The 26,333-nt window shown below is 40.1% G+C and overlaps 2 protein-coding genes across 2 annotated transcripts; both read left to right on the forward strand.

The window, feature by feature from the left end:
• The first annotated feature begins 10,733 nt into the window (after positions 1–10,733).
• On the forward strand, positions 10,734–11,675 carry LOC139730165 (uncharacterized). The gene has a single exon (XM_071641061.1). It carries the CDS (start codon positions 10,734–10,736, stop codon positions 11,673–11,675), a length of 942 nt encoding a protein of 313 aa, XP_071497162.1.
• An 11,300-nt stretch (positions 11,676–22,975) lies between these two features.
• On the forward strand, positions 22,976–23,813 carry LOC139730166 (fibrinogen-like protein A). The gene is made up of 2 exons (XM_071641062.1): positions 22,976–23,084; positions 23,581–23,813. The coding sequence occupies exons 1-2, from the start codon at positions 22,976–22,978 to the stop codon at positions 23,811–23,813; spliced, it is 342 nt and encodes a 113-aa protein (XP_071497163.1).
• The last annotated feature ends 2,520 nt before the right edge of the window (positions 23,814–26,333 follow it).

Below are 26,333 nucleotides of genomic sequence, written 5' to 3' on the forward strand. Positions count from 1 at the left end.
GACAATAAAATTGGCACACTACAATGACATAGATCCAAGGGAAATAAAGTCAGTGAAATGGTAATTTTCGAAAAAAAAAGTGTTGTTTCAAGGCAAAAATAACATGTTTTATATCAGAAGCTAAGAGAGAAAAAATGATGTTCGATATGAAATGATTATCAGTGTTTTAAGTTTCATGAGATGAGGTTAAAGTGACTTGTACACTACTGGTTGAGGTAAGGATTCATGTTTATAACATTAACTTTGTTGGTGAGATAATGAGAAATATCTTAAGAAATAAAGAGCAAGCAATTTCAAGAAGGATTCAACGTTTATTTGATGAAAATTGGTCTTGAATTGGCTGAGATATAAAAAAGTGATCCTAATATAATTGACAAGTCTCGACCTTTAGGAGTATCCTTGAGTTTTACCCTGTTTTTAGATAGCTGTCGTTTCTTAACCGATTTCCGTCAAACAAACCTTCGATTTTCATCAAATAAATTTTGATTCCCCTTAGAATTGTATGCTCTTTAACTTCATAGAGTGGTTTCTAATTAAAAACGTTACAAACTGAATCCTCACCTCAACTAGTACTGTACACTCCTTTTACCTGGACAGATCAACTAAATGACTGTTCCCACACACACGCACGCACACACACATCCTTTTGCTTTACCTTGTTTTTAGATAGCTGTCGTTTCTAAACCGATTTCCGTCAAATAAACTTTTGATTTTCATCAAATAAAATTTGATCCCCCTTGTATGCTCTTTAACTTCATAGAGTGGTTTCTAATTAAAAACGTTACAAACTGAATCCTCACCTCAACCAGTACTGTACAGTCCTTTTAACTGGACAGATCAACTGCAAGACTGTTCCCACGCACACGCACACGCACACAAACTCACACCGCACACATTAAACTAAAAAAAGGGGAAAATACGTTGCCACGATGTAAAAAAGGCACACGCTTGCATTCGTTTGCAGAAGGAGCAGCAGAGTTGAGACCTTTTCTACTCTTAGGAATTGTCCCACATAGTGAAACACGATGTGAAACACATTTTGTGAACACATTGTGAACACAGTGTGATATTTATTTTTTTTTCACACTGTTCAATTCCAGCGTTTTTTAGATGCTAAGACATTGCACTGTGAATCATCAATCAAATAGTGTGAAAGAAACTATGTGAACTCTCCGGGAAAAATACACCACTGTGTGAAATCATCTTCACACAATTAAATTGTAACATTTTCAAATAGTCGACTAAGCGAACACATCGTCAGCACACTGTTAACACTGTATTCTTTACAGCAGTGCTACTGGTTAACTTATAAAATGTGACCGTGCATCACAAAACCAACAAAGAGTCGCACACACCGATTTTGTGTGAGAACTGAAAATAGGTGAAATGGGCCAAGTCCTAGCCAATCTTGAGTTTTTCATGTCTTCTGAAAGAGTAAGTCCCTTCTACATTATGCTAAAGTTTGGGATAATAAAACGAACAAGAAATTGTGTTGTTAGCAGTTTTTCTCGAACACTTTTTGGTAGAATAGTGCTATTAGGTGTGTCTAACAGAGTCCCCTTTTCACTTCGTAAGAACCCTGTCAATACTCTTCACTTTTAACTCTGATAACTAAAGAGGATAGTGCTACGACTTTGAAAGTTGACATTAATCATCTATCGCTTACATAAATAAAGCATGCTCAATTTTAGCATAATCTGATAATCCCTTCATTGTTGTTGCTCCGGTGGTTTACATCCTGCATGAGTTGTGACTCTCTCACTATTGGGACCTCCACTTTATGTACTATCCGAGGGACATGTGCCGGTATATTCCTTTTCGTAAAGCCCGAGTTCAAAGTTTTAAATTTACAGGTGTTACAGGTGGGCCTCTATATTTTGCACCCCCCCCCCCAAAAAAAAAAAAAAAAAAAAAAATCTTCTTCGTAAATCGCAATATGTTCAATATGTTTATCGCTAAATGAAAAGGACACACATACACGGCCCTGAACTAACTACATTCAGAACTTCTTTGAAACTGAATGCAGTTATTGGGAACATGGTTGCCTATTCACGAATTTGGATGACAGAAGAGATTCCATCGCCAGATTGACATGGATTTGAATGCTCTTTGCTGAAATGCGTGCTCCTCTGTAATGTTCCTATAGCGAATTTGAATGCTCCGACAGTGAATTTGAACGCTGCGATAGTGCATTTGAATGATGCGATTTTGAATTGCAGTGCAAGCGTGGAATGCGTGAGATCGAATGCTCGGAATACTAATATCATTTGTATCATCATTATTACATAAGCCTTGAAATGTTACCACATAATCGATAATTTGATAAATTTTGCATTAAAGCAGTGGGATGTTTTCCTGGTAAAATTCGAGAGAAATATTGCGTAGGGAGGGGGGGGGGTGGAGAGGTGGTCCTGACTTGAATAAAAAAGGCTTATGACACAATCGTAATTGTACTAATTCGTAGTAGACTGGGTGCTACAAATTTCAATATCGCGAAAATATAGCTTTCGCAATTATTGTTAACCCGATACTTTGCACAGTGTAACTCCCTATGTGTGACAGCGGAGAAAATACTCCTATTTACGTTTTCACAGATCTGTTTGTTTGAACTGTGGTAATAACACACTCTAAAAATAATCGACGCATGCTTGATATCAAGTGGAAAAAATGAAATTTTCTGTGAATGGATTGCTCCCTGTTTTTTATTATAATTTACATGGAGGTGTAGGGTTTAAAAACTCGGTTAGCGTCAAGATTAAAAAGTTGAAAGTGATCGGATTAAGTTTCCTTCGTGACGTCGAGTGAACAAACAAAAGACAAACACATAAACATATCATGAGTACTTGAAAAACAGGGACTCATGTCATTTGAATTTCAAAGAACATTCACCCCATAATCACAACGAGAACACAATTAAGTGAAGTGGTTGGGGCTCAATCTACATCAAATTTCATCAATGTTCATTTATTTCTATGACAAAATGCAAAAGAACGCGCTGTCTTTTGCCCCTTCTTGACCACTGGTGTTCATTTTACAACTTTCCAATGCAGATCTATTCGATATTAAACAAGAGAGGAGAAGAAGAGTATTTTCCCCAATATCATAATCATTCAAAGTATGGTAAAGAAACTAAACTATTTTTTTTTAGGTAATACCACGGATGTATATATGATATGTCAAAATCAGATTCCTATTTTTTTTTAGTTTAGTTTAGTTGCTTATGTTGTAAATCTGTAAAACTCAACCTACCGACCCAGACATTACCTTGTTCATAGCAATAATTGGATTTAAAAAGAAAAAAAAAGACACATTTGTGCTCTTGCAGGCTAGTACATGTTCGTCGATTCTTCATCTGCAACGCCAGGGTTGAAAGCCACGTTGAGTTCTCCCAAATTCACGCTTCCGGGTCGCCATTGTGTTGGTTTTTGGTATCACATGTACGGCAGAGGAATTGGAAACCTGAGCGTGTTTGTAAAGCCTGTCGGGACGGAAGTACATGATTTGACATCGTCATGGACAATGGTTGGCAGTCAAGGCGCCGACTGGAAGTACGCCTCTTTAAGTGTGTTTTCGAGCAAACATTTTACGGTAAGCAAGAGGGAAAATGCAGGGGTGGAAAGAGAGTTGTGACAACACATGACTGACAGGTACTGACAGGAGCTCGTGGGAAGGGCCCCGAATGACGGTTTGATTGAAGGAGGTCATTCACTGAAAATGATGGTTGGAGTCGTACCATGGAAGAAATACGGTAAATACAGGAGTATAAAAGGAATAGTGATTGGGGAGGGGATTCAAATGGGGGGGGGGGGGGGGGGGGGGGGGATTGCAACATTTGATACTGTTCCTAACTGCAAAAGATTGACTATGAAGAATAACACATATTGGTTGGGTGTAGGTGATATCATCTCATCATTTAACCGTTCATAGGTGACCCTCGATTACAGAACTACCAAAAGTCGTCGAAATTTGTAGGTATCGATTTATTCGAAAAAAAAAACAAATTCTATACTTGCCGCATAACTCATTCCATATGGAGTTTCGTAACCTATCTAAACGATGGAAAGAACGTATGCACGTTATGGGAAAAAGAGCTTTGACGTTTGAGGTCTATTCATATGGATGATATCATCGTCTTGTTCTCTGTGTAATAAATAGAACTAAAGCAAGGTGTAAAACTCTGTAGCAACCGCAATACTCTCTTTAACAAATAATCGAGTGAAAATATTCACTCTTGAAGGAGTGAATACAAAAAAGAGTGAATTTAGAGTGAAATTGGAGTGAATTTTGAGTGAAAAAGTTCATTTTCACTCGTATTAGAGTGACCTCAGGGATCACTCCAAAATCTTCGAGTGATCCCTGAGGTCACTCCAAAATGACTGAAAATGAACATTTTCACTCAAAATTCACTCCAATTTAACTCTAAATTCACTTTTTTTTTGTATTCACTCCTTCAAGAGTGAATATTTTCACTCTTTTTTTTAGAGAGAGTAAAAGATAACTTCCATGCTCCTCAAACACAATAATAATCATGACTGATTAAAAAAAAAAAATGTAGTAACACAATCGTTGCTAACTTTATCAGAGGTGAAAGTGGGGGATGTGGAAAGTGTTTATCCCCAAAATATGAAAAGAGGTCTCTACGACAAAGCTAATTACACTAATCTACAAAAAAAAAAAAAATCAAGAGAAGCTGAAAAAAAAAACAACGAAGATGAAAACCAATCTCCACAATTTTCTATCCGTCGTTTGATTCGAAAATTTAGAGTTATGTAGAAGGAGAATGGCTCCTTCATGAGATAAGTAAAGAAACAAGCTGAAGATTGACTAGTTTGGCCGACTTCACCTATTTTCGGCCTTTGTTTTTAAATTGTGATACAGATTACATTACGTTTGTTCATGAATATCTATTATTAAAATTTCATCAATATGTGTTTTAGCTCCGATATCTTTCTTCACCAAAATAAAAGGAAATCATAATCCAATTCTGTTACGATGTTACTTATCTTATGTATGTTTTATTGCCGTAACTATCATAGAATATTTTTATTAATCAATTTACTGAATTTATCATCAACTCGCGAATTAAATGAAGACGCATGCTGCAATTACCAATTTCATCCACAGGTGGTGTTTGAGGCGACGGTTGGATCTGATGTCAATCATAAGATAGGATTGGATGACGTCGCAATTTTAAGTGGTGATTGTCCAAAACGGGGGCCCAACTTTGAAGGTGAATTTATTTAATGATGCCTTGTCGCTTGCAACGCATGTATTTTTCTCTTATTTTTTCCCCTTAAAAAACAAACTTGATGCTGAAACCTCAAAATCCTAATTCATGAATAGACATAAACATTGTTTTCTTTAATGCTAATAGAATTGATGTTAACAACTCTGGACAAATGTGAATGTGGATGTATGGATATTGACGTGCTGTCCATCAGCCTACTCGGGGTCGGACCTTCTTTTATATTATTGCATCGTCTATATATGTGTACCTTACTCTGGTCTGTGGTTCATAAGTAAGCTTTGATCGTATAAAATATTTTGTGACCCAGCGTGGGATTTCATACGTATGTCAACGTGGCGTGGCAAACGAGATGGCATATAGAACAATATTACCACTGTGCGACGATAAATAAGACAAAATACGTACTACCTCAACTCGTTTTTACAATGTCCTTTATTCATCTTTACACAAAGAAACTCGACCAATCGGTTGCCAGAAAAAAGGTGGATTTCCGCTTGGGATGGAGAAAGGGGAAATTGGGGATCTTGCACTTTCAGCCTCGGGAGTGAACGAAGACTGGCCGGAGAGATTTGGACCTCTGCAAGGCCGGCTGAATGATATAGAAGGATCAAAGGGTTTCCTTGGAAAGAAAACGAGATCCGGCGCTTGGTTACAAGTATGAAAACAAGGAGGAACATAAAACAACAACAACAACAATAAACAATCAATGCTAATTTTGTCGGTACTAAAATTGAATTGTGTTAGATAAATGCACTTCTTTGTTTTAAGAATAGAGGTTTTCGTAATTGACTACATTATGAATCATACAACTTTTTTTTATTATATAACAATGATTACATAACCTTGTATTTAGAGGTATCACCAACACGCAAGTCTGTGTTTGTCGGCTTTTCCCGTTTAAAATGAACCCAACCTTTGGGATAGCTTTGTTAGAGAACAGAAATTCTGCTGTACAAACCATCTATACCTTCGTCTCCAGCCGGAGGGTGGGGAGGGGGGTGATTACTCTGTAGCTGAAATTTTATATTACACATTTTTCTCAAAATGAAAACAAAAATGAGGTTGGTCTGTAAAAGTGGATGTGGTCCAGAGGGTCATGAAATGGGGGCACACACAGTAAATTTATCCCAGCTGTAAAATGTACCTTCGTAAATCTTTCTAGATATCTAATACTTGGCGTAGAGAAGACAAAATCAATGAGACACTATTGTCCTACTTTTTAGCTAGTGGAAAATTGCGATCCCATAAAAGAAAGAAACATACAATGAAGGAATATAAGAAGGAAAGAAAGAAGAGCATTCAGACTGACGAACGTCACTGTTCAACAACAATAACAAAAAAAAAGGAAATGATTAGCCCCGTTTCACATGCAGAGTTGGATAGCTTTCTTACAGCTTTGTTAGCCACTCGGCATCATCAAATGAAAGGTGGGATTAGTGTACACCATTATGCAGCTTAGCTTAAGAAAAAAAAAGACAAAAAAAAAAAAAGCAACCACCAAACAAACAACCGTTATGAAACCCACCAGAATTCGTTCTGCACACTCGAGCAGCAAAAGCTTGGCTATTATCAGACTTTCAAAGATGTCGAGAGACATTCATTTTTATTTAGAGAGACATTACAGGCTATGTAAAGACAATTGTAGACCTTTTCAGCTAGACGGATGGATCCTGGCTGCAGCTACCTCAGCTTACTCAGGCTGGCGTCTCACAATGCATTCTCTGATTGTTTTTTTTTTAGTGTTCCATATTCCACATTTCAACAAATACATAAAACATAAACATCATAAGACAAAAGCCTCGATGAATTGTCAAGTACAGCTTATAAGACACTAAAACATGTGAAATATGAGGAATCTACGTAGAAGCGTTGCTTGTAGGGTGTAGATTCCCAGATGTGGATGTGAGATTATTTCTTACTTGGTATATGTAATTAAATGATTGATCGCTTGTCCGTGATCACGTTGCCTACAGAAACATTAATATGTGAAAACTCCTTGCACTACTTCGATTTGTTTCTTCTTTAATGTTGAGAACGCAATTGCAAATCGAACAGTGATTTCGAGGTTTTCTTTTCTCTGAAGCTATTTCCTCCCACATCATGCGCGTTGTAGAACTTCCTAAAAACTGCATCCAGTTTGTCCTTTGTCCAGAGGTAGGATCCTTATTTTCGAAAGTGACCTAACTCATCATTTGGAGACCAGTATTTTTGATCTATTTGGATCAATACAGAACAGCAGGCATGCTTTACACGTTTCCTCGTTTCAAACATTTTTAAGGACATGGGCAAGTTGAAATTTCATTTGAAAGGGTTACCGTGCCTTTTTTTTTTGTTGGTGCCTACAGGTAACAAAAATGGTATCATCTTGCTTATATATATATATATATATATATATATATATATATATCGTATTCTTTTTATAAAGGTGGATATCGGAATTCAACGTTGGCTTACCGGTGTTGAGACGCAGGGAGCGTATGGATATATTACCGGTGCCAAAGAGGTAACTGTGTCACTCTCGAACGACGGTATCTCGTGGGATGAACTTCCTGGTTCACGTTGCGGCTCATCTGAGGTAGTGAATCTTTCGATTTGCAGATATTTTTTTCCATCTACTCTGAATTTTCCGCTATATTCTCTCGTCGTGTTTTCTGCTCTTTGAAAATTCAAATTGTCATATTGTATTGCCAGAACGACAATGATTCATCCGCCTACAGCATGTGGCTTCTCCATCCCTAACCTGCACTAGACAAGAATTTGCTATATAGCTGTATAATTGTACTTTCTAATTTTGTTTTTCTCTTATGTTCTGGTCATTGTTGTACCCGTGCTCCCCTTCTCAATCTTAAACTCGTTTTTAACTGGGACCTACACTCAACAAGCTCGGTTTTAAGTAGGTTCCTTCATATTTCTTTAGCATTCATTCACAGATTCCAAACTTAACAGATCGACCACTATTATGTTTTATATATTTGCAATATTCTATGTATGTCATGTATTTCACTAAATGTTGTTATATTTGATGTAATTTTTCATCGAGAAATATGAAAATAAATTGAAATTGAAATTGAAATTTGCCCGTCCATCATAGAGTCCAAAAATATGCTAAGATGCAGAGAACTGTTTAGATCAGATATTTGTGTTCGGATGGTCTGAATGTTTATGATTTCGAGTAAACATTTATGAATATCGGGTTTTTTTTTAGGTTCTCTGAAATAAACATTTTATATGTGACTCTGTGTCACAAAACTATTAAACAAAAAATCGCCAGACATGTTTTTTACTTAAAAGCGTATTCTGAAATAGCAGACGCTTAGCTTTAAAAATGATGTGTAGCTCAATTCAAATGGCCCCAACTAACCTATTTAAAGACTGGAAAGAAAGCACACACTCTGAAAAGGTGTGAACTGAGAAAAGAGGCTTTGAGGTCAAGAGAATGTTCAAGCGCTTAATCCTAACCAAGCCGTGCCAGCTGTGCGATTACAGGAGCAAAATACAGGTCGGATGTAAACCACAGGAGCAACAACAATGAAAGGGTTATTAGATTAAGCTGTAATTGAGCGGTTCTATAAACACATTCTGTCCATGATGTCAAAGCAGTAACGTTATCCTTTCAAAAGTAATTAGACTTGAAATTGAAGAGTGAATAAAACTGTTGAAAACAAACTTTCTCATTTATGTTATGATCCCAAGCTAAAGATGATATGTAGAAGGAAAGCTATTTGAGAAAATAATTATGAAAAACTCAAGAATGACTCGGTTTACCCATTTACCCTTTTTGAGCCGTCACGTAAAATCAAGGGGTGCGACGTTTTGTTGGAAAATTAGCTAAGAATGCCAACTCATATAAGGAGCATGAATACAATAAAAGAAAATAATTTCAAACGTTTCTTTGTAATGAGCATGTTAATGGAAACAACTTCGGAGATAAGTAATTAAGATGTTGTTTACTTCACAGGCTTACCCTGTTTGTTTCAGTGGTGATACTATTGTGACGACACTATTCTCGAAACCACACCTTGCACGTTACGTGAAATTTACTGTCGTAAGCTCATATGCCAGTGGTTATCTTCGCACAGAAATACTTGGTAAGGCACTAACGTGATTATTAGAAGACATATCAGTAGTAATATATATATGTATATATGTGACCCTGCACCTCAAAACAAACAAAAAGTCACCAGACATGAATTTTTAGTTAAGACAATATTCTGAAAGAGCAGACTTTAAGCTGTAAAATGATGTATAACTCAAATCAAATGGACTCCCCTAACCTATCTAAATATTGGAAATAAAGCACAAACTCAGGAAAAGTGTGAACTGAGAAAAGAGGCTCTGAAGTACTGTGTCTATTCAAGCGCTTAATCTTTACCAAACCGTGCTGGCTGTGGGATGAATGGGACTAAAAACAGGAAGTAAACCACCAGAGTAACAGCAATGAAGAGATTATCAGATTAAACTGAAATTAAGCATGCCTCATTAACACATTCCGTCCATAATTAAAGCCAACTTTCAAAGCAGTAGCACTACCTTTCAAAAGTTATTAGAGTTGAAAGTGAAGAGTGTGGACAAGGTTTTTCAGAAATGAAAAAGGGATTCTAAAGACACACCTAATCACACTATTCTACCAAAGATGTTCGAGATAAACTGCTAAAAAAAACACACTTTCCTGCCCGTTTTATAATACCAAATGTTAGCATAATGTAAAAGAAGACCTGCTCTTTCAGAAAATATACAAAAGTCAAGTTCGGCTAGGTTGACCCATTTCACTGAATATTTTCAGTCCTCACGCAAAATCAGTATGTGCGACTTAATGTTCGTTTTGAGGTGCACGGTCACACACACACACACACACACACACACACACACACATATATATATATATGTAACATTGTGGTTTTTGCTAAAACAAAGAGAAAGAAAGATTTCAAAGAATCAAAAAATTAAAACAAAAAGTAACATAGAAATACATTTTCTGGAAAATGAGTCACCCTGCGTCATTCAGGAAGTCCAATCCTTCCGGTCACATTCTCCACTTTTACTTGCCAAATTTGGGCATAATGTCCACTCTCTGCCCTCCTTGGGTCAAGCTATGACCTCATAGCCAGTTATAGCCCCTCTACCCAAACAAGGTGGCAGTAAAAGTGACGTAGAACTGTGCGTCGGTGGATTGGAATTTAAAGTTAAAATATATCTTTGGGAAGGGTCCTAAACCCAATAAATAGAGAAAGTTTTCCTCTCCTCACTTCATATTGGAATCTTTGACAACGGGAAAGCATCGAGACATATTGTGAGCAGAATTCGTGAGAGTCAGCTATCTTCGTCTCCGGCAGGGGGCTTGTTATGAGCAGAACCTGCAAATAATAAAGAACATCAGTAACCAACATAGCGAGTCCCGGCTCCATTTGTTGTCGTTACAAAAAATTGGCGTCACGGACAGGATTCGCAGATCACTGTTCACCTACCTGCCCCTTTGCTGGAGAAAATGGAGAAATCGGAGATCGACGCCCTAAAGGAGAAGGTGGCGGAGCTGGAAGCCAAACTTGCAGGAGGACGAGATGACACCAAGGTCCCTGCCTCAGCAAGCACAACTACCGGCATCCAACCCATCTTCCTGACACAAGGAAGGCGGCTGGAAGTCTTTAAGGGGAGTCCAGTTAAACCAGGAGATCCGACCGTCCAGGACTGGATCATAGATATGAAGAGCCAGCTTGCTGTCAGGAACTTGGGTACTTCAGAGCAGGCTGCTTTCGTCCGTGATCACCTGGGAGGGAACGCCCGCAGGGAGATCCTGGGTCGTGGTGATGCTGTAGCCGAGGAGATCTTCACTACACTGGAGAAGGTCTTCGGGAGTGGGGACTCACTTCCGGTTCTGCTCCAGAAGTTCTTCAGCTATCAGCAGGCTCCAGCAGAGGGACTGCTGGAATGTTCGCTACAGCTGGTGACCCTCTATGACCGCATATGCTTCCTGGACAGCTCCTACAAGGGCAGCAAGATGGAAACCCTGAAGGGACGGCTGGCGGAGACTGTTTACGATGAGGGGTTGCGGCGAGAGCTCAGACGGCTGAACACCGAGTCTCCCGACCTCGACTTCTTTGAACTCCGAGACCGTGCCCTTAATTGGTTTGGGCTATCGAGGAAACCAAAGGCAGCCACCTTGCAGGAGACCTCAACGAGCGAAAAGGCAAGCATCATGGATATCCTGAAGAGGCAGGGTGACCTTTTGGAGAAGCAGCAACGTCAAATTGAGGCGTTGACTGCTGAACGTTCCAGCCGACCAAGGATCACCTGTTACTACTGCGGGAAGACTGGCCACATTCAGCGCCAGTGCAAGAAAAGGATGGCAGACTTGAATCGTGCCAATGAGAGTCAAGCTATCACCAAACAACCGGCGTCGCAAAGCCCAGCTGAGGCGCCAAAAGAGTAAGGCCCACCGTTGAGAGCCAAACGGTGGGTAAGGAATGTCATGGCTCAGCAGTTTTCGAGAAGGCGGTGGGAAGCTGTCCGGAGGTGTCGGTGAATCTTGGAGGGGTGAAGGACGTCAGATGTTTGCTGGACACTGGTGCCCAGGTGTCCATGATTACAGAGTCCTTCTTCAATGAGCACCTCGCTCATGAAGAAATTGTTGACGTTTCAGAGTTCATCTCTATTACAGGTGCACAAGGTCTGGCAGTTCCCTATCGCGGCTATGTTGAGTTGTCACTGGAGGTCATGGGAAGGAGTTTTCCGGAGATGGGTTTCCTCGTCGTGCGTGATCCTGTTCACCCACCCATGGCCGAGCGCAAGAAGCTTGTTCCTGCTGTCATCGGATCTAACGTCCTTCGAGATGTCAACAAGGCACTGAAGTCCACGTCAGAGAGCCGGTTTCAGCAGACACTAGCAGAGTCCAGTGAGGGAACTGCGTGGGTCCATGTCCTTGCCCTATATGAAGAGGTGATGGCCCGGAAACCCCAAACGACTACGGAAAAACGTTATCAAGTCCGGTCTGGTGGAAAGAAGCCCATTCTTCTACCAGCAAGGTGTAGTGTTACGGTAGACTGCACTACACATAAGCCTAGACAACCTTGTGTCGCAGTTGTTGAGGAGAGGGATGCCTCAACATTACCAAATGGACTCGTCCTCCTACCTACTCTCGTAAGGGTGCCCTCCTCGGGAAGAGTTCCTGTCCAGATGGTAAACTTCAGCAACAGCGACATCTATCTTCATCCTAGGACGCCAGTTGGTCTGCTGGAGCTGTCACCAGGCAACCTAGAGTCGTCATCTGAAGAGCACACTGTTGGTCTGGAGGAAGCATACAGTTCACCCTCCTCGACTGGAGATATCAAGGAAATGATGGAGAGGATGGAGGTAGACGAGGAGACCAAGACGTCACCAGAGCAGCTTCAGGCAGTTGAAAAGCTAATCCAGAAGCACTTTGACAGGTTTAGCAGAGATGACATGGACATTGGGTACTGCGACAAGGTAGAGCACAAGATCATCCTTGATGACGACCGCCCTGTACGCCTACCCCACAGGAGGATTCCCCCACATCAAAGGAACGAGGTGAGGGAGTACCTTGAAAAGTCCCTAAAGCAAGGCATCATCAAAAGGTCATCGAGTCCATATGCATCTGCAGTGGTTCTTGTTCGGAAACGTGATGGTAAGCTACGACTTTGTATTGACTACAGGGCCTTGAATGCCAAGACTCATAGAGATGCCTATCCCCTCCCCCGCATCGAGGAAGCCCTGGATGCTCTGAAGGGTGCTAAGTACTTCTGCAGTCTAGACTTGGCACATGGCTTCCACCAAGTTCCCATGGCAAAAGAAGACAGGGAGAAGACAGCATTCCGAGTGGGGACAGGAGGTTTGTATGAGTTCTTACGAATGCCGTTTGGACTCTGCAACGCTCCTGCGACCTTCATGCGGCTGATGGACCTGGCATTCGGCGATCAGAACTTCCAGACTGTCCTTATCTACATGGACGACATCCTCGTGTTCGGATCAACGTTTGAGGAGACCCTTCAACGTCTTGACATGGTGCTAGGGAGACTGGCGGACTTCAATCTCAAGGTAAAGCCAGAGAAATGCAACCTCTTCAAGAAGGAGCTGCGTTACCTGGGCCATGTAGTCTCTGCAGGAGGAATATCACCTGATCCAGAGAAAGTCAGAGCAGTACAAGAGTGGAACACCCCTCAAACTGAGACTGAGCTTCGTGGATTCCTTGGTCTATGCAGTTACTACCGGCGCTTTGTACCAAAGTATGCTGAAGTAGCAGCACCCCTGCATGCCCTACTGGGGTCGACATCAAAGAAGAAAAGGTCAAAGAGGACTGCAGAGGCCAAGGCTAGGACTCCACTGTCTGAGGCGTGGAATGCAGACTGTTCAAAGGCGATGGAGGACATGAAGCGTCATTTGACGTCAGCACCTATACTGGGGTATCCAGACTTCAGGGAGCCGTTCATCCTGGAGATAGATGCCAGCCATCTTGGACTGGGAGCTGTGCTGTCCCAGCAGAAGGATGGTAAGAAGGTGGTCATTGCTTATGCGAGTAGAGCACTGAGGCCGAATGAGAGGAACATGCAGAACTACAGCTCAATGAAGCCGGAGTTGCTGGCATTGAAGTGGGCCGTAACCGAAAAGTTTAGGGACTACCTGATTGGAGCTAGCTTTACGGTGTACACGGACAATAATCCACTTAGTTACCTCAACTCTACTGCAAAGCTTGGGGCCACAGAGATGCGCTGGCAGGCAGAACTAGCGCAATTCCAGTTCCAGATAAAGTACAGGCCAGGGAGGATCAACACCAATGCTGATTCTCTCAGCCGGAAGACTGACCATGGATGTCAGCGTGGGAGACTGGAAGAGATGGAATGCTGCCCTGAGACCATTACCCCGGAAAGAGGTACCGTTTTGCCGGCTGCACTAAGAACGACAATCGAAGAGGTGGCAGAGTTGCAGTGTCATGATCAAGTTCCTGACAAGAAGGTGGGTTCATCATTCACTCTACCGTCCATCCCCAAGGAAGATCTTGCAAGGATGCAACATGGCGACACAACTCTCTCTAAGGTTTTGGCTTACAAATCCAAAGAAGTTCAACCTTCACCACGGCAGTTGATGGCCGAATCAAAAGCTGTCCGAAAGATTCTCCGTGAGTGGGATCGCCTTACCTTCAGAGATGACATCCTTTATCGCAAGGTCCTGATTGCTGATTCAGAATGTTACCAGTTGCTAGTTCCAGAGACCTTGAAGGAACGGGTGCTTCAGGCTGTCCATGACCAAGTTGGGCATCCAGCCTCAGAGAAGACAACTGCTCTCGCCCGTCAAAGATGCTACTGGCCCTCCATGGCTGACGATGTGAAGAAATACTGTGAAAACTGCCAAATGTGCCTGCTGTCAAAGTCCAGTAACCCCAGAGTGAAGACTACAATGGGAGCGCTCATTGCCAAGAAGCCACTCGAGATCCTGGCGATCGACTTCACCTCGCTCGAGCCAAGTGGGAAGATCGAGAGTGTCCTGGTGATGACAGACATCTTCACTAAATTTACCCAAGCCGTACCATCTCGGGACCAGAAGGCCTCAACTGTGGCAAAGCTCCTTGTTAACCACTGGTTTGTCCGATTCGGAGTGCCAAAGAGGATCCACAGTGATCAAGGAAGGAACTTCGAAAGTCACCTCATCCGAGAACTCTGTGCCCTCTACGGTATCCAGAAAACCAGGACAACACCATATCACCCAGAAGGTAATGGTCAGTGTGAGCGATTCCACCGCCCGCTCCACGATCGTCTTCGCACTCTCCAACCACAGCAGAAGAAGAAATGGACTGAATTCCTGCCAGAGATTGTGTATTCTTACAACTGTACACCGCACTCTAGCACAGGGTATTCGCCCTTCTATCTTTTCTATGGTCGGGAGCCGACATTACCGATTGACCATGTGTTGGGAGCAGCCACTCAGCACGATGAGGATTCAGACGACTGGTTGTCTTCACACCACCATCGTTTGAAGACCGCTTTCACCACCGCTGCTAAGATGACGGAGAAGCAAGCTCTACGACGACAGGCACGGGCGAACGCCAAGGCGACGGACGAGGGGCTGCGCATAGGAGCCAGAGTCTTCCTTAGGAACCGAGTGTTGGGAAGAAACAAGATCCAAGATGTCTGGAGCGACATCCCCTATAAGGTTGTCGCTAGACCAGACCCGACAGGCAATGTCTACATTGTGGCTCCCCTACATGGTGATAAGGCACAGGAGGGAAAGGCTATACATCGCCGTAACATCCTGGACAGTCGGCAACTCGTCCCCGACATTGCACCTGACGTCCCAACGGAGGCAGAGGCATCTCCAGCTAAGAGTCCAGATGTGCCACAACAGGAGAGCGACGACAGCAGCCCGATGGTAGTCCACGTGCAATTGACAGCGGGACCAGAAACGTCAGTCGACGCCACGCAGGTGCAGCATGAAGGAGGCGAGAACGATCGCGAAGGCACCAGCGACGACAGGGACGACAACCAAAAAGGCGACAGCGACCGCGTGCCTGTGGCGGATGACGGCGAAGCAGCCACCGCGAGGGAGGACGACCTCCCTGCTTTGGAAAAAGCAGGGGAGCACCCGGAAGATGGATCGGAGTCAGCTCCATCCCTGAGGCGCTCGGCTAGGCTGCTGGGAAAGCCGCCAACCGTCACTGAAGAGATTTTGGCGGATGTTAGCAAGTCGCACTTGCTACTCCTTTCTCTACTCTCGGGTAGACGTTAAGTATTACTTTTGAGCTAATTGATATTAGATAATTATGTTTATTGATATGTTGTCAGGGATGCCAACATGAAGCAGGGAGAGTGTAACATTGTGTTTTTTTTTTGAAGAGGAATGCCACTCTTTGCTTTTTTATAAATAGTATGAAAAATCTATTTCTATTTATTTTCAAATGACCAATTGCTACATTACTGTAAAGGTATGACTTTCGTATATGAAACCGTGAGGGAAACTTAGAATTTACACGCAAATTTAGTTGGGAGCACCACTTGATAGTCATTACCACATAGAATGCAAGCTGTATGTAAAAGGAACAAAAGCGCGATAAAAGCTTTTATAGTACCGTGGGATTGGGCGATTTATCGATCGGTTTAAGTGGATAAGTGCGTTTGAGCGGAATATGCGAAGTTGGCACGCCGTCGACTGAGTGGGACGTGCGAACATGGCACATAAAGAGTTAAGAAAAAAAAAGAAAAAAAAACCCAAACAAACAACCGTTATGACACCCACCAGAATTCGTTCTACACACTCGAGCAGCAAAAGCTTGGCTATTATCAGATTTTAAAGATGTCAAGAGACATTCATTTTTATTTAAAGAGATATTACAGGCTATGTTCATGACAATTGTAGACCTTTTCAGCTAGACAGATGGATCCTGGCTGCCACTACCTCAGCTTACTCAGGCTGGCGTCTCACACTGCATTTCTGATTGATTGCTTGTCCGTGATCACGTTGGCTACAGAAACATTAATATGTGAAAACTCGTTGCACTACTTTGATTTGTTTCTTCTTTAATGTTGAGAACGCAATTGCAAATCGAACAGTGATTTCGAGGTTTTCTTTTCTCTGAAGACACTATTTCCTCCCACATCATGCGCGTTGTAGAACTTCCTAAAAACTGCATCCAGTTTGTCCTTTGTCCAGAGGTAGGATCCTTATTTTCGAAAGTGACCTAACTCATCATTTGGAGACCAGTATTTTTGATCTATTTGGATCAATACAGAACAGCAGGCATGCTTTACACGTTTCCTCGTTTCAAACATTTTTAAGGACATGGGCAAGTTGAAATTTCATTTGAAAGGGTTACCGTGCCTTTTTTTTTTGTTGGTGCCTACAGGTAACAAAAATGGTATCATCTTGCTTATATATATATATATATATATATATATATGTATATATATATCGTATTCTTTTTATAAAGGTGGATATCGGAATTCAACGTTGGCTTACCGGTGTTGAGACGCAGGGAGCGTATGGATATATTACCGGTGCCAAAGAGGTAACTGTGTCACTCTCGAACGACGGTATCTCGTGGGATGAACTTCCTGGTTCACGTTGCGGCTCATCTGAGGTAGTGAATCTTTCGATTTGCAGATATTTTTTTCCATCTACTCTGAATTTTCCGCTATATTCTCTCGTCGTGTTTTCTGCTCTTTGAAAATTCAAATTGTCATATTGTATTGCCAGAACGACAATGATTCATCCGCCTACAGCATGTGGCTTCTCCATCCCTAACCTGCACTAGACAAGAATTTGCTATATAGCTGTATAATTGTACTTTCTAATTTTGTTTTTCTCTTATGTTCCGGTCATTGTTGTACCCGTGCTCCCCTTCTCAATCTTAAACTCGTTTTTAACTGGGACCTACGCTCAACAAGCTCGGTTTCAAGTAGGTTCCTTCATATTTCTTTAGCATTCATTCACAGATTCCAAACTTAACAGATCGACCACTATTATGTTTTATATATTTGCAATATTCTATGTATGTCATGTATTTCACTTAATGTTGTTATATTTGATGTAATTTTTCACCGAGAAATATGAAAATAAATTGAAATTGAAATTGAAATTTGCCCATCCATCATAGAGTAAAAAAATATGCTAAGATGCAGAGAACTGTTTAAATCAGATATTTGTTTTCGGATGGTCTGAAAGTATTTGATTTCGAGTAAACATTTAGGAATATCGTGTTTTTTTTCCTTAGGTTCTGTGAAATAAAAATGTTATCTATTATGTGACTCTGTGTCACAAAACTAACAAAAAATCGCCAGACATGTTTTTTACTTAAAAGCGTATTCTGAAATAGCAAACGCTTAGCTTTAAAATGATGTGTAGCTCAATTCAAATGGCCCCAACTAACCTATTTCAAGACTGGAAAGAAAGCACACACTCTGAAAAGGTGTGAACTGAGAAAAGAGGCTTTGAGGTCAAGAGAATGTTCAAGCGCTTAATCCTAACCAAGCCGTGCCAGCTGTGCGATTACAGGAGCAAAATACAGGTCGGATGTAAACCACAGGAGCAACAACAATGAAAGGATTATTAGATTAAGCTGTAATTGAGCGGTTCTATAAACACATTCTGTCCATGATGTCAAAGCAGTAACGTTATCCTTTCAAAAGTAATTAGACTTGAAATTGAAGAGTGAATAAAACGGTTGAAAACAAACTTTCTCATTTATGTTATGATCCCAAGCTAAAGAATAATATGTAGAAGGAAAGCTGTTTGAGAAAATAATTATGAAAAACTCAAGAATGACTCGGTTTACCCATTTACCCTTTTTGAGCCGTCACGTAAAATCAAGGGGTGCGACTTTTTGTTGGAAAATTAGCTAAGAATGCCAACTCATATAAGGAGCATGAATACAATAAAAGAAAATAATTTCAAACGTTTCTTTGTAATGAGCATGTTAATGGAAACAACTTCGGAGATAAGTAATTAAGATGTTGTTTACTTCACAGGCTTACCCTGTTTGTTTCAGTGGTGATACCATTGTGACGACACTATTCTCGAAACCACACCTTGCACGTTACGTGAAATTTACTGTCGTAAGCTCATATGCCAGTGGTTATCTTCGCACAGAAATACTTGGTAAGGCACTAACGTGATTATTAGAAGACATATCAGTAGTAATATATATATGTATATATGTGACCCTGCACCTCAAAACAAACAAAAAGTCACCTGACATGAATTTTTAGTTAAGACAATATTCTGAAAGAGCAGACTTTAAGCTGTAAAATGATGTATAACTCAAATCAAATGGACTCCCCTAACCTATCTAAATATTGGAAATAAAGCACAAACTCAGGAAAAGTGTGAACTGAGAAAAGAGGCTCTGAAGTACTGTGTCTATTCAAGCGCTTAATCTTTACCAAACCGTGCTGGCTGTGGGATGAATGGGACTAAAAACAGGAAGTAAACCACCAGAGTAACAGCAATGAAGAGATTATCAGATTAAACTGAAATTAAGCATGCCTCATTAACACATTCCGTCCATAATTAAAGCCAACTTTCAAAGCAGTAGCACTACCTTTCAAAAGTTATTAGAGTTGAAAGTGAAGAGTGTGGACAAGGTTTTTCAGAAATGAAAAAGGGATTCTAAAGACACACCTAATCACACTATTCTACCAAAGATGTTCGAGATAAACTGCTAAAAAAAACACACTTTCCTGCCCGTTTTATAATACCAAATGTTAGCATAATGTAAAAGAAGACCTGCTCTTTCAGAAAATATACAAAAGTCAAGTTCGGCTAGGTTGACCCATTTCACTGAATATTTTCAGTCCTCACGCAAAATCAGTATGTGCGACTTAATGTTCGTTTTGAGGTGCACGGTCACACACACACACACACACACACACACACATATATATATATATATATACATATATATATATATATATATATATATATATATATATACACACAACGTGTACAATGCATAATTCGAGTACTATGGACCCAGCTTTATGGAAACATTACATCTTCAGTTGGCCATTTGTCCTCCTTATTGTTTTAAACTATAATATAGTTTTGAATGGGACATAATATGGCCCATTCAATCAATGTTTCACTGCTGACAATGCTTAATCCGTACAATGTCTCCAAAAAGCTGGATCCAGAGTTCTAAACACACATACACACTCACACACACACACACACACACATATATATCTATATGGGTGTGTGTGTGTGTATGTGTGTGTGTGTGTGTGAAGAGCTTGGGGATGGTTACTGGGTGACTTTAGTTTCACTTTACTTAAAAGGAAAAACGTTTTGATAGGTAGTCGATACTTAAAGGGGAAGGCTAGTAACTGATCAGTGGGAATCAGTGGAAATGCTGGGAGATGATTGTTCCAATCCTTATGGGATTCATTCAAGAGTTCATTGTATATCTATCGTTGTGTGAAAATGATTTGCTTTAGAATGGTCTCATATTCAAGTAATGTGCAGTGTAATGCTTCCAGGTTAGCGTCCCTGGTCAGTGACGGAGCATTAATCTGCACATTACTTGAATATGAGACCGTTCTGAAGCAAATCATTTTCACACAACAATAGATAACAATGAACTCTTGAATGAATCCCATAAGGGTTGGAACAATCATCTCCCAGCATTTCCACTGATTCCCACTGATCAGTTAGTAGCCTTCCCCTTTAACTATGATATCACTTTATCAAATTAGGCATATTTGTTTTGAAGTATTCATCTCTAACGCGTTAATTGATGTTGATGTTTTGATCTTTGTGCATACATTAAATATGCTAATTGCAATACATTATTTGTGACCGTGCACCTCAAAACGAACATAAAGTCGCACACACTGATTTTGCGTGAGGACTGAAAATAAGTGAAACGGGTCAACCTAGCCGAACTTGACTTTTTCATATTTTCTGAAAGAGCGGGTCTTCTTTTACATTATGCTAAAATTTGGTATCATAAAACGGGCAGGAAAGTGTGTTTTTTTCAGCAGTTTATCTCGAACATTTTTGGTAGAATAGTGTGATTAGATGTGTCTTTAGAATCCCTTTTTCATTTCTGAAACACCTTGTCCACACTCTTCACTTTCAACTCTAATAACTTTTGAAAGGTAGTGCTACTGCTTTGAAAGTTGGCATTAATTATAGACAGAATGTGTTAATAAGGCATGTTTAATTTCAGTTTAATCTGATAATCCCTTCATTGTTGTTACTCTGGTGGTTTACTTCCTGTTTTTGTCCCATTCATAGCACAGCCAGCACGGTTTGGTTAAGATTAAGCGCTTGAATAGACACTGTACTTCAGAGCCTCTTTTCTCAGTTCACACTTTTCCTGAGTTTGTGCTTTCTTTCCAATATTTAGATAGGTTAGGAGAGTCCATTTGCTTTGAGTTATACATCATTTTAAAGCTTAAAGTCTGCTCTTTCAGAATATGGTCTTAACTAAAAATTCATGTCTGGCGACTTTTTGTTTGTTTTGAGGTGCAGGGTCACATTTGTAAGACGTAGGCGCTGTATAAGCAAACTCAATTTGTAAACTGCCAACATAATTCCACACAAAATTATTAGCCCTCACATTCATGTTTTTTTTTAGCTATGTCTTGTCCTTGATTGTCACTATCAGTATCTTTTATTTTTCTCAGGTTTCCGTGATACTGATTGCTGGGATATCTACCAAAATGGATTTGAAGCCAGTGGTATTTACGACGTGAGGGCCCTGGATTCTGACAAACCCATTCGGGTGTACTGTGATATGGACACTGATGGAGGCGGGTGGATGGTGTGTGTCAAACTTCAATATACATGTTATTGACAGGACGGCTGAAAAAGTGTTACAAATAAATGAAGAAAAAGTGTTGCTGTTATAGGAAAATAATTTGTTGAAATGGCATTGGATCATACACCAACAGAATGTCGCCAGAGATGGCTTTTAAGATGAGGGAAGATTCTACAAAAGCAGACATTATACTATAACATGATGTATAACTCAATGGAAATGAATTCTTCTAGCCTATGTAAACATTGGAAAGAAAGCACCCACCCTGGAAAGTGTGAAGTGAGAATAGAGGCTCTGAAGTATAAAGTGTCTATTCAAGCATTAAAGGGGACCTCCGGATGATTTTCAGACTTTTACATTTGAACAACTGTAAATTAGTCAAACTGAGTACAGAGTTTCAGAATTTATAGTGATTGGGATAAGTAATGAGAATGTTTTCAAAATTTATTATGAATTGCAATGAACAAGGATGATGACATGACAGCCTCACCATAAGAATGCATGAGTTTGGGCTCAAGGAAGCAGAACAAAAGAAGAAGGTATGCATGGATTTTTCGCAGGTGAACTTGTTGAGCAAGCGGTATTGTAATGGAATTACACTGCTACATTTCTGAAATATATGAGGCTCTGATGTCATCATCACTGTTCAGTGTAATTTGTTTAAGATTTTCAATTTATTGGTTTCTCTGCTCAAGGACCACAATAAATTCCATGGATCTATACATGGAGCTGTTGATTTATGTACTACATGATGTGAAATTATGAAAATCGTCCAGAATGCCCCTTTAAATCTTTCCCAAGTAGTGCTAGCTGCGCAAAGAAGGGGGGGGGGAAACAAAACAAAACAAAACAGGATGTAACCCTCTGGAGCAATAGCAATGAAGGAATTACAAGATTAAGTGACAATTAAGCATGCTTTATTATCACGTTATTTCCACGATTAATGCCAACGTTAAAAACAGTATGATCATCTTTTTCTAAGTTATAAGAGTTGAAAGTGAAAAGTGGGTGCATGGTCTTAAAGAAAATGGGACTCTATTAAGACAACACCTAATGACACTATTATAACAGAACGTGTTCAAGAAAGAAAATACTAAAAACACTATTTCTTGTTTATTTTTTGATCCAAAACTAACGAAGAAGAAAAGCTGCTCCTTCATAAAATAAATTATGAAAAAAACTTAAGATTGGTCAACATTGACTTATGTGTATCTTATGTGTATCAGTTTTTAATTGGTTGTTTGTTTTTGAGGGGCTTATACATGTGTCCAAACTGATAAAATGTAATGCCGAGTAATGATTTTGTTCTGTAGCTTTTGCAGCGCCGTATGGACAAAAACACTGATTTTAACGTTCCTTGGAATGATTACGCCCACGGTTTCGGTGATGTCGGCGGTGGTCACTGGCTGGGTCTCGAACAAATACTCCGGATAGTCGGTCAAAGGGTATTCCAACTCCGTGTCGACATGGTAGAGGATAATGGGGCCAGGACATTTGCCAAATACAACACATTTTCTATAGGCAGTGCAGATAGCAACTACCGATTAACAGTTTCCGGATATGGCGGGAATGCAGGTTAGTTCTTGGTCTGTTGCCTGGTAACCATCCTTCCGCAGGTATATAATTAACTTCTGATATTTGCTATCTTTTCGTAAAAGCTGAGCAAACTGTATACCCTTGAGAAGCTCAGAGTGCGTAAGAGATTGCGAATAACAAAGTTTGTCCATTAATTTTGTAGTTTTCGACTTACATTGTTGTATTTATTGGGTTTTGATGTAGGGTTCATTGGAAAGTAGAGATGTATCATAATATATACACTACTATAATACAATGGTAAAGTTAATTTGTTTAAGCCGGAAAATACAACATGATTTTGATAAGGATAAAATCAAGACTCCTGATGACGAATTGAATATTTCATGTGAATTCGAACGTCACAGTTTAAATGCCATCTATTATGATCTGTCCTGAGTAACAAGAATAACTTTTGTCTTAGTGTAGTGATTGTACACTTCCTCTGAAAGAATTTGTTGCATAAAAAAAGTTTCTTTTATTTTTCGTATTTTACCAGGGGATGGTCTCTTCCATTCTAACGGCTCTCCATTCAGCACGAATGAGCGGATAAACGACCCGAACATGGCCATTCCTTGCCGTTCGTGCTGCCCGTCAGGTGGATGGTGGTATAATGGGTGTGGCCAGTCCAATCTCAACGGCATCTACCCCGGAGACCCACAGGGTGGCCCTGTCATGTCCTGGAATAATAAAATAATTACTTTTGTCGAGATGAAAGTGAGGCCAGCTTAGGCCAGTTTGATACGTTAATGCAAACAATACCCGGTGTGAGAACAATTACGTCACAATTATAAAGATATGTTTTATTTGATGATTGTGCAGCCATACCCTTGTCCCCTTTATCATGTAAAGAGTCTTATACTTTCAGGATTTGAATTATCAATAGAAATGAAGAGTACAATAGATTTCAAAAAATAACAATAAAAATATAATGTTTGTTTGGGGGTGATGGTTATCTATCACATCTCGCCCTTTTATAGTTGCCTAAATTTTATACAGTTAATAATAATGAGCCTGAGTCGTCTTATACCAATTACTCGGTATGAGATATGTTGAATCATACACAAATATTGTGGTTTTCCTGTGCATTCTGGATCATGACGATGTTGCAAGCATTTAACAACGATCAGACACGAGGCTTGCACTACGGTGCAATTGCTTATTGATTGTAACGTCATGTTCTTGAACAGTGTGATCGTATCTGAATTAATTATTTTGAAGCAATAACTTGATATGACGCATGTGACTATGTATGATTCATTGTTACTTAGCTGTAGCCTTACTTGACAATTTCAGATAAATATAAATTCTAATTTTGCGCTTTCCCATGTGCGTTTTTTTTTTTTAGATGTTTAGTGAAATGAACATTCGTGAAATTAGCCCCCCCCCCCCCCCCCCCTGGCCACAAAGAAAAAAAAAAGAAGAAGCTGGCATATATCCTGATGCATAAAAATGGATTGATTGAGCAATGTGTTGTGATTTCCCCTTTTAATGTGAAATATCTTAGCTTTTTGATTCCGTTAGCATGTTTCGTGTGTAGAAACAGTAAGTTGTTTATAATTGTAGTACCTTCCATGTGTATGATAATGATTGAATGACATGACGCTTACAATGTATGATTACAAACTTGGAGCGCTTTCCTATTCTTATTGCATACAGACTGATATGTCCTAACCCTATTGTCAAAATACAAATATGGTTAAACCTCAACATGATGTGAGCAGTGCAAAAGGAGCATTGTAATAATAGACTTGCTTCAACAACCCCCTCCAACCCCCACCATGTCTATGTATTATCACATAAAGCATGACAAACTTTTGCCAAATGTAAACTGATGTACAACCACCCGGCAGGTTTTGGCTATGCAGCTGAACCAAGCCTCATAATGTATTGTGTGTTAACTGCAAAAGCCACAGCCAGATACAATGTAAAGGAGAAAAGTTTTGTGTAGATACGTTTTATGACATAACAGTCACTGCATAATGGAACATAGATAAGGATTTGAATTAGAATTTCTTTTTCATTCAGAAACCATCTTTAGATGCACATTCCGTTGCTGGGGTGACACGACCTTGTATCTCAAATTTTGGTGAAAATAACTTTTTGGATCAAATTTCCGATAATTGGTTAAGTGATGTCCTATTCAATTCATATCAGTCTTAATCCCCCCCCCCAAAAAAAAAAAAGGGGGGGGGGGGGCAACGAGAAACACCAAAGGACAGGTGATCGAATTTGCTATAGTGCTTTGGCTGCCATGTTTTATCTCTCCTGTTTCGTCTCTCCTGAAAATTTGACATTTTGATATTTGTGCTTTAAAAACAAGCCCCAGTGATGTGTAAAGAGTTGGAAAAAAGTTTATACTTTGTACATATTTTGAAAGGAAGAATTTCAGCTCTTTATGTGCCTCGTTCGCACTCCCGACTCAGTCGACGGCGTGCCCACTTCGCATATTCCTCTCAAACGCAAAAATCCGCCCAAACCAATCGATAAATCGCCAATTGCCACAGTGCAATAAAAGCGCTTCTCGCGATCCCGTTCCGCTCGTCTATAGCTCGCATTTTATGTGATGATTGACTAACAAGCAGTGTTCCATACTGGATTTGGATGCAAATTCAAAGCTTCTGTGACTGCTTTGTGTGCAGAAGTCATACATTTAAATGAGGCTACTGGGCATTTGAAAGAAAAGCTGTTGTAGATTTTCATAGAATTTATACATCAATGCAAAGCTTTACATCCTCCCTACAGCTTTGCTTACTTCGTCTACAATTTAACAGAAATCTGTTTAAATTATATAGATTTGAAATATAGAATGTTTTCTCGACGCATGAATTTGTTGGTGTTTCAAACTAATGTGGCACATGAAGCGTTTCCATCATGGTACATAGAGAGTTGAAGAAACTCAGAATTCAAGAGGGTATCTTCATTTCAATATTATTATATAAAGAACAACGCTCTGTTTTACGTATAATAGTCAAAAGATTCGTTGTACGTATCATAAGTGCATTGTGTGCGTGTTGCATTTAACCAAACTGGATTAAATTGATGTGAACCGAGAACTAGTCTTACATTACCATCTCATTGAATGTGTTTCGTAAGAAGAGCCATGTAAAGTTAACTCCTAGATACATGTACTTTGAACAGCGTCATTGCAGTCGCAAGATAAAACCTGTCTATAAGGAATTAGTATCAGCTTGCATAAGAAGTTTAAAATATAAAGATAAGCACACGCACACACACACACACACACAAATA

Source organism: Diadema antillarum, unplaced genomic scaffold (assembly GCF_040938485.1).
Source record: "Diadema antillarum isolate AM-2024a unplaced genomic scaffold, OU_Dant_1.0 seq00000297_RagTag, whole genome shotgun sequence".
NCBI classification, from domain to species: domain Eukaryota; kingdom Metazoa; phylum Echinodermata; class Echinoidea; order Diadematoida; family Diadematidae; genus Diadema; species Diadema antillarum.

Excerpts from the sequence above, each read along its gene's own strand:
- LOC139730166 (XM_071641062.1), top strand. The coding sequence starts at position 22,976 with ATGGTAGAGGATAATGGGGCCAGGACATTTGCCAAATACAACACATTT. Across the intron at positions 23,085-23,580 it reads CGGATATGGCGGGAATGCAG|GGGATGGTCTCTTCCATTCT; the intron begins GTTAGTTCTTGG and ends GTATTTTACCAG.
- LOC139730165 (XM_071641061.1), top strand. The coding sequence starts at position 10,734 with ATGGAGAAATCGGAGATCGACGCCCTAAAGGAGAAGGTGGCGGAGCTG.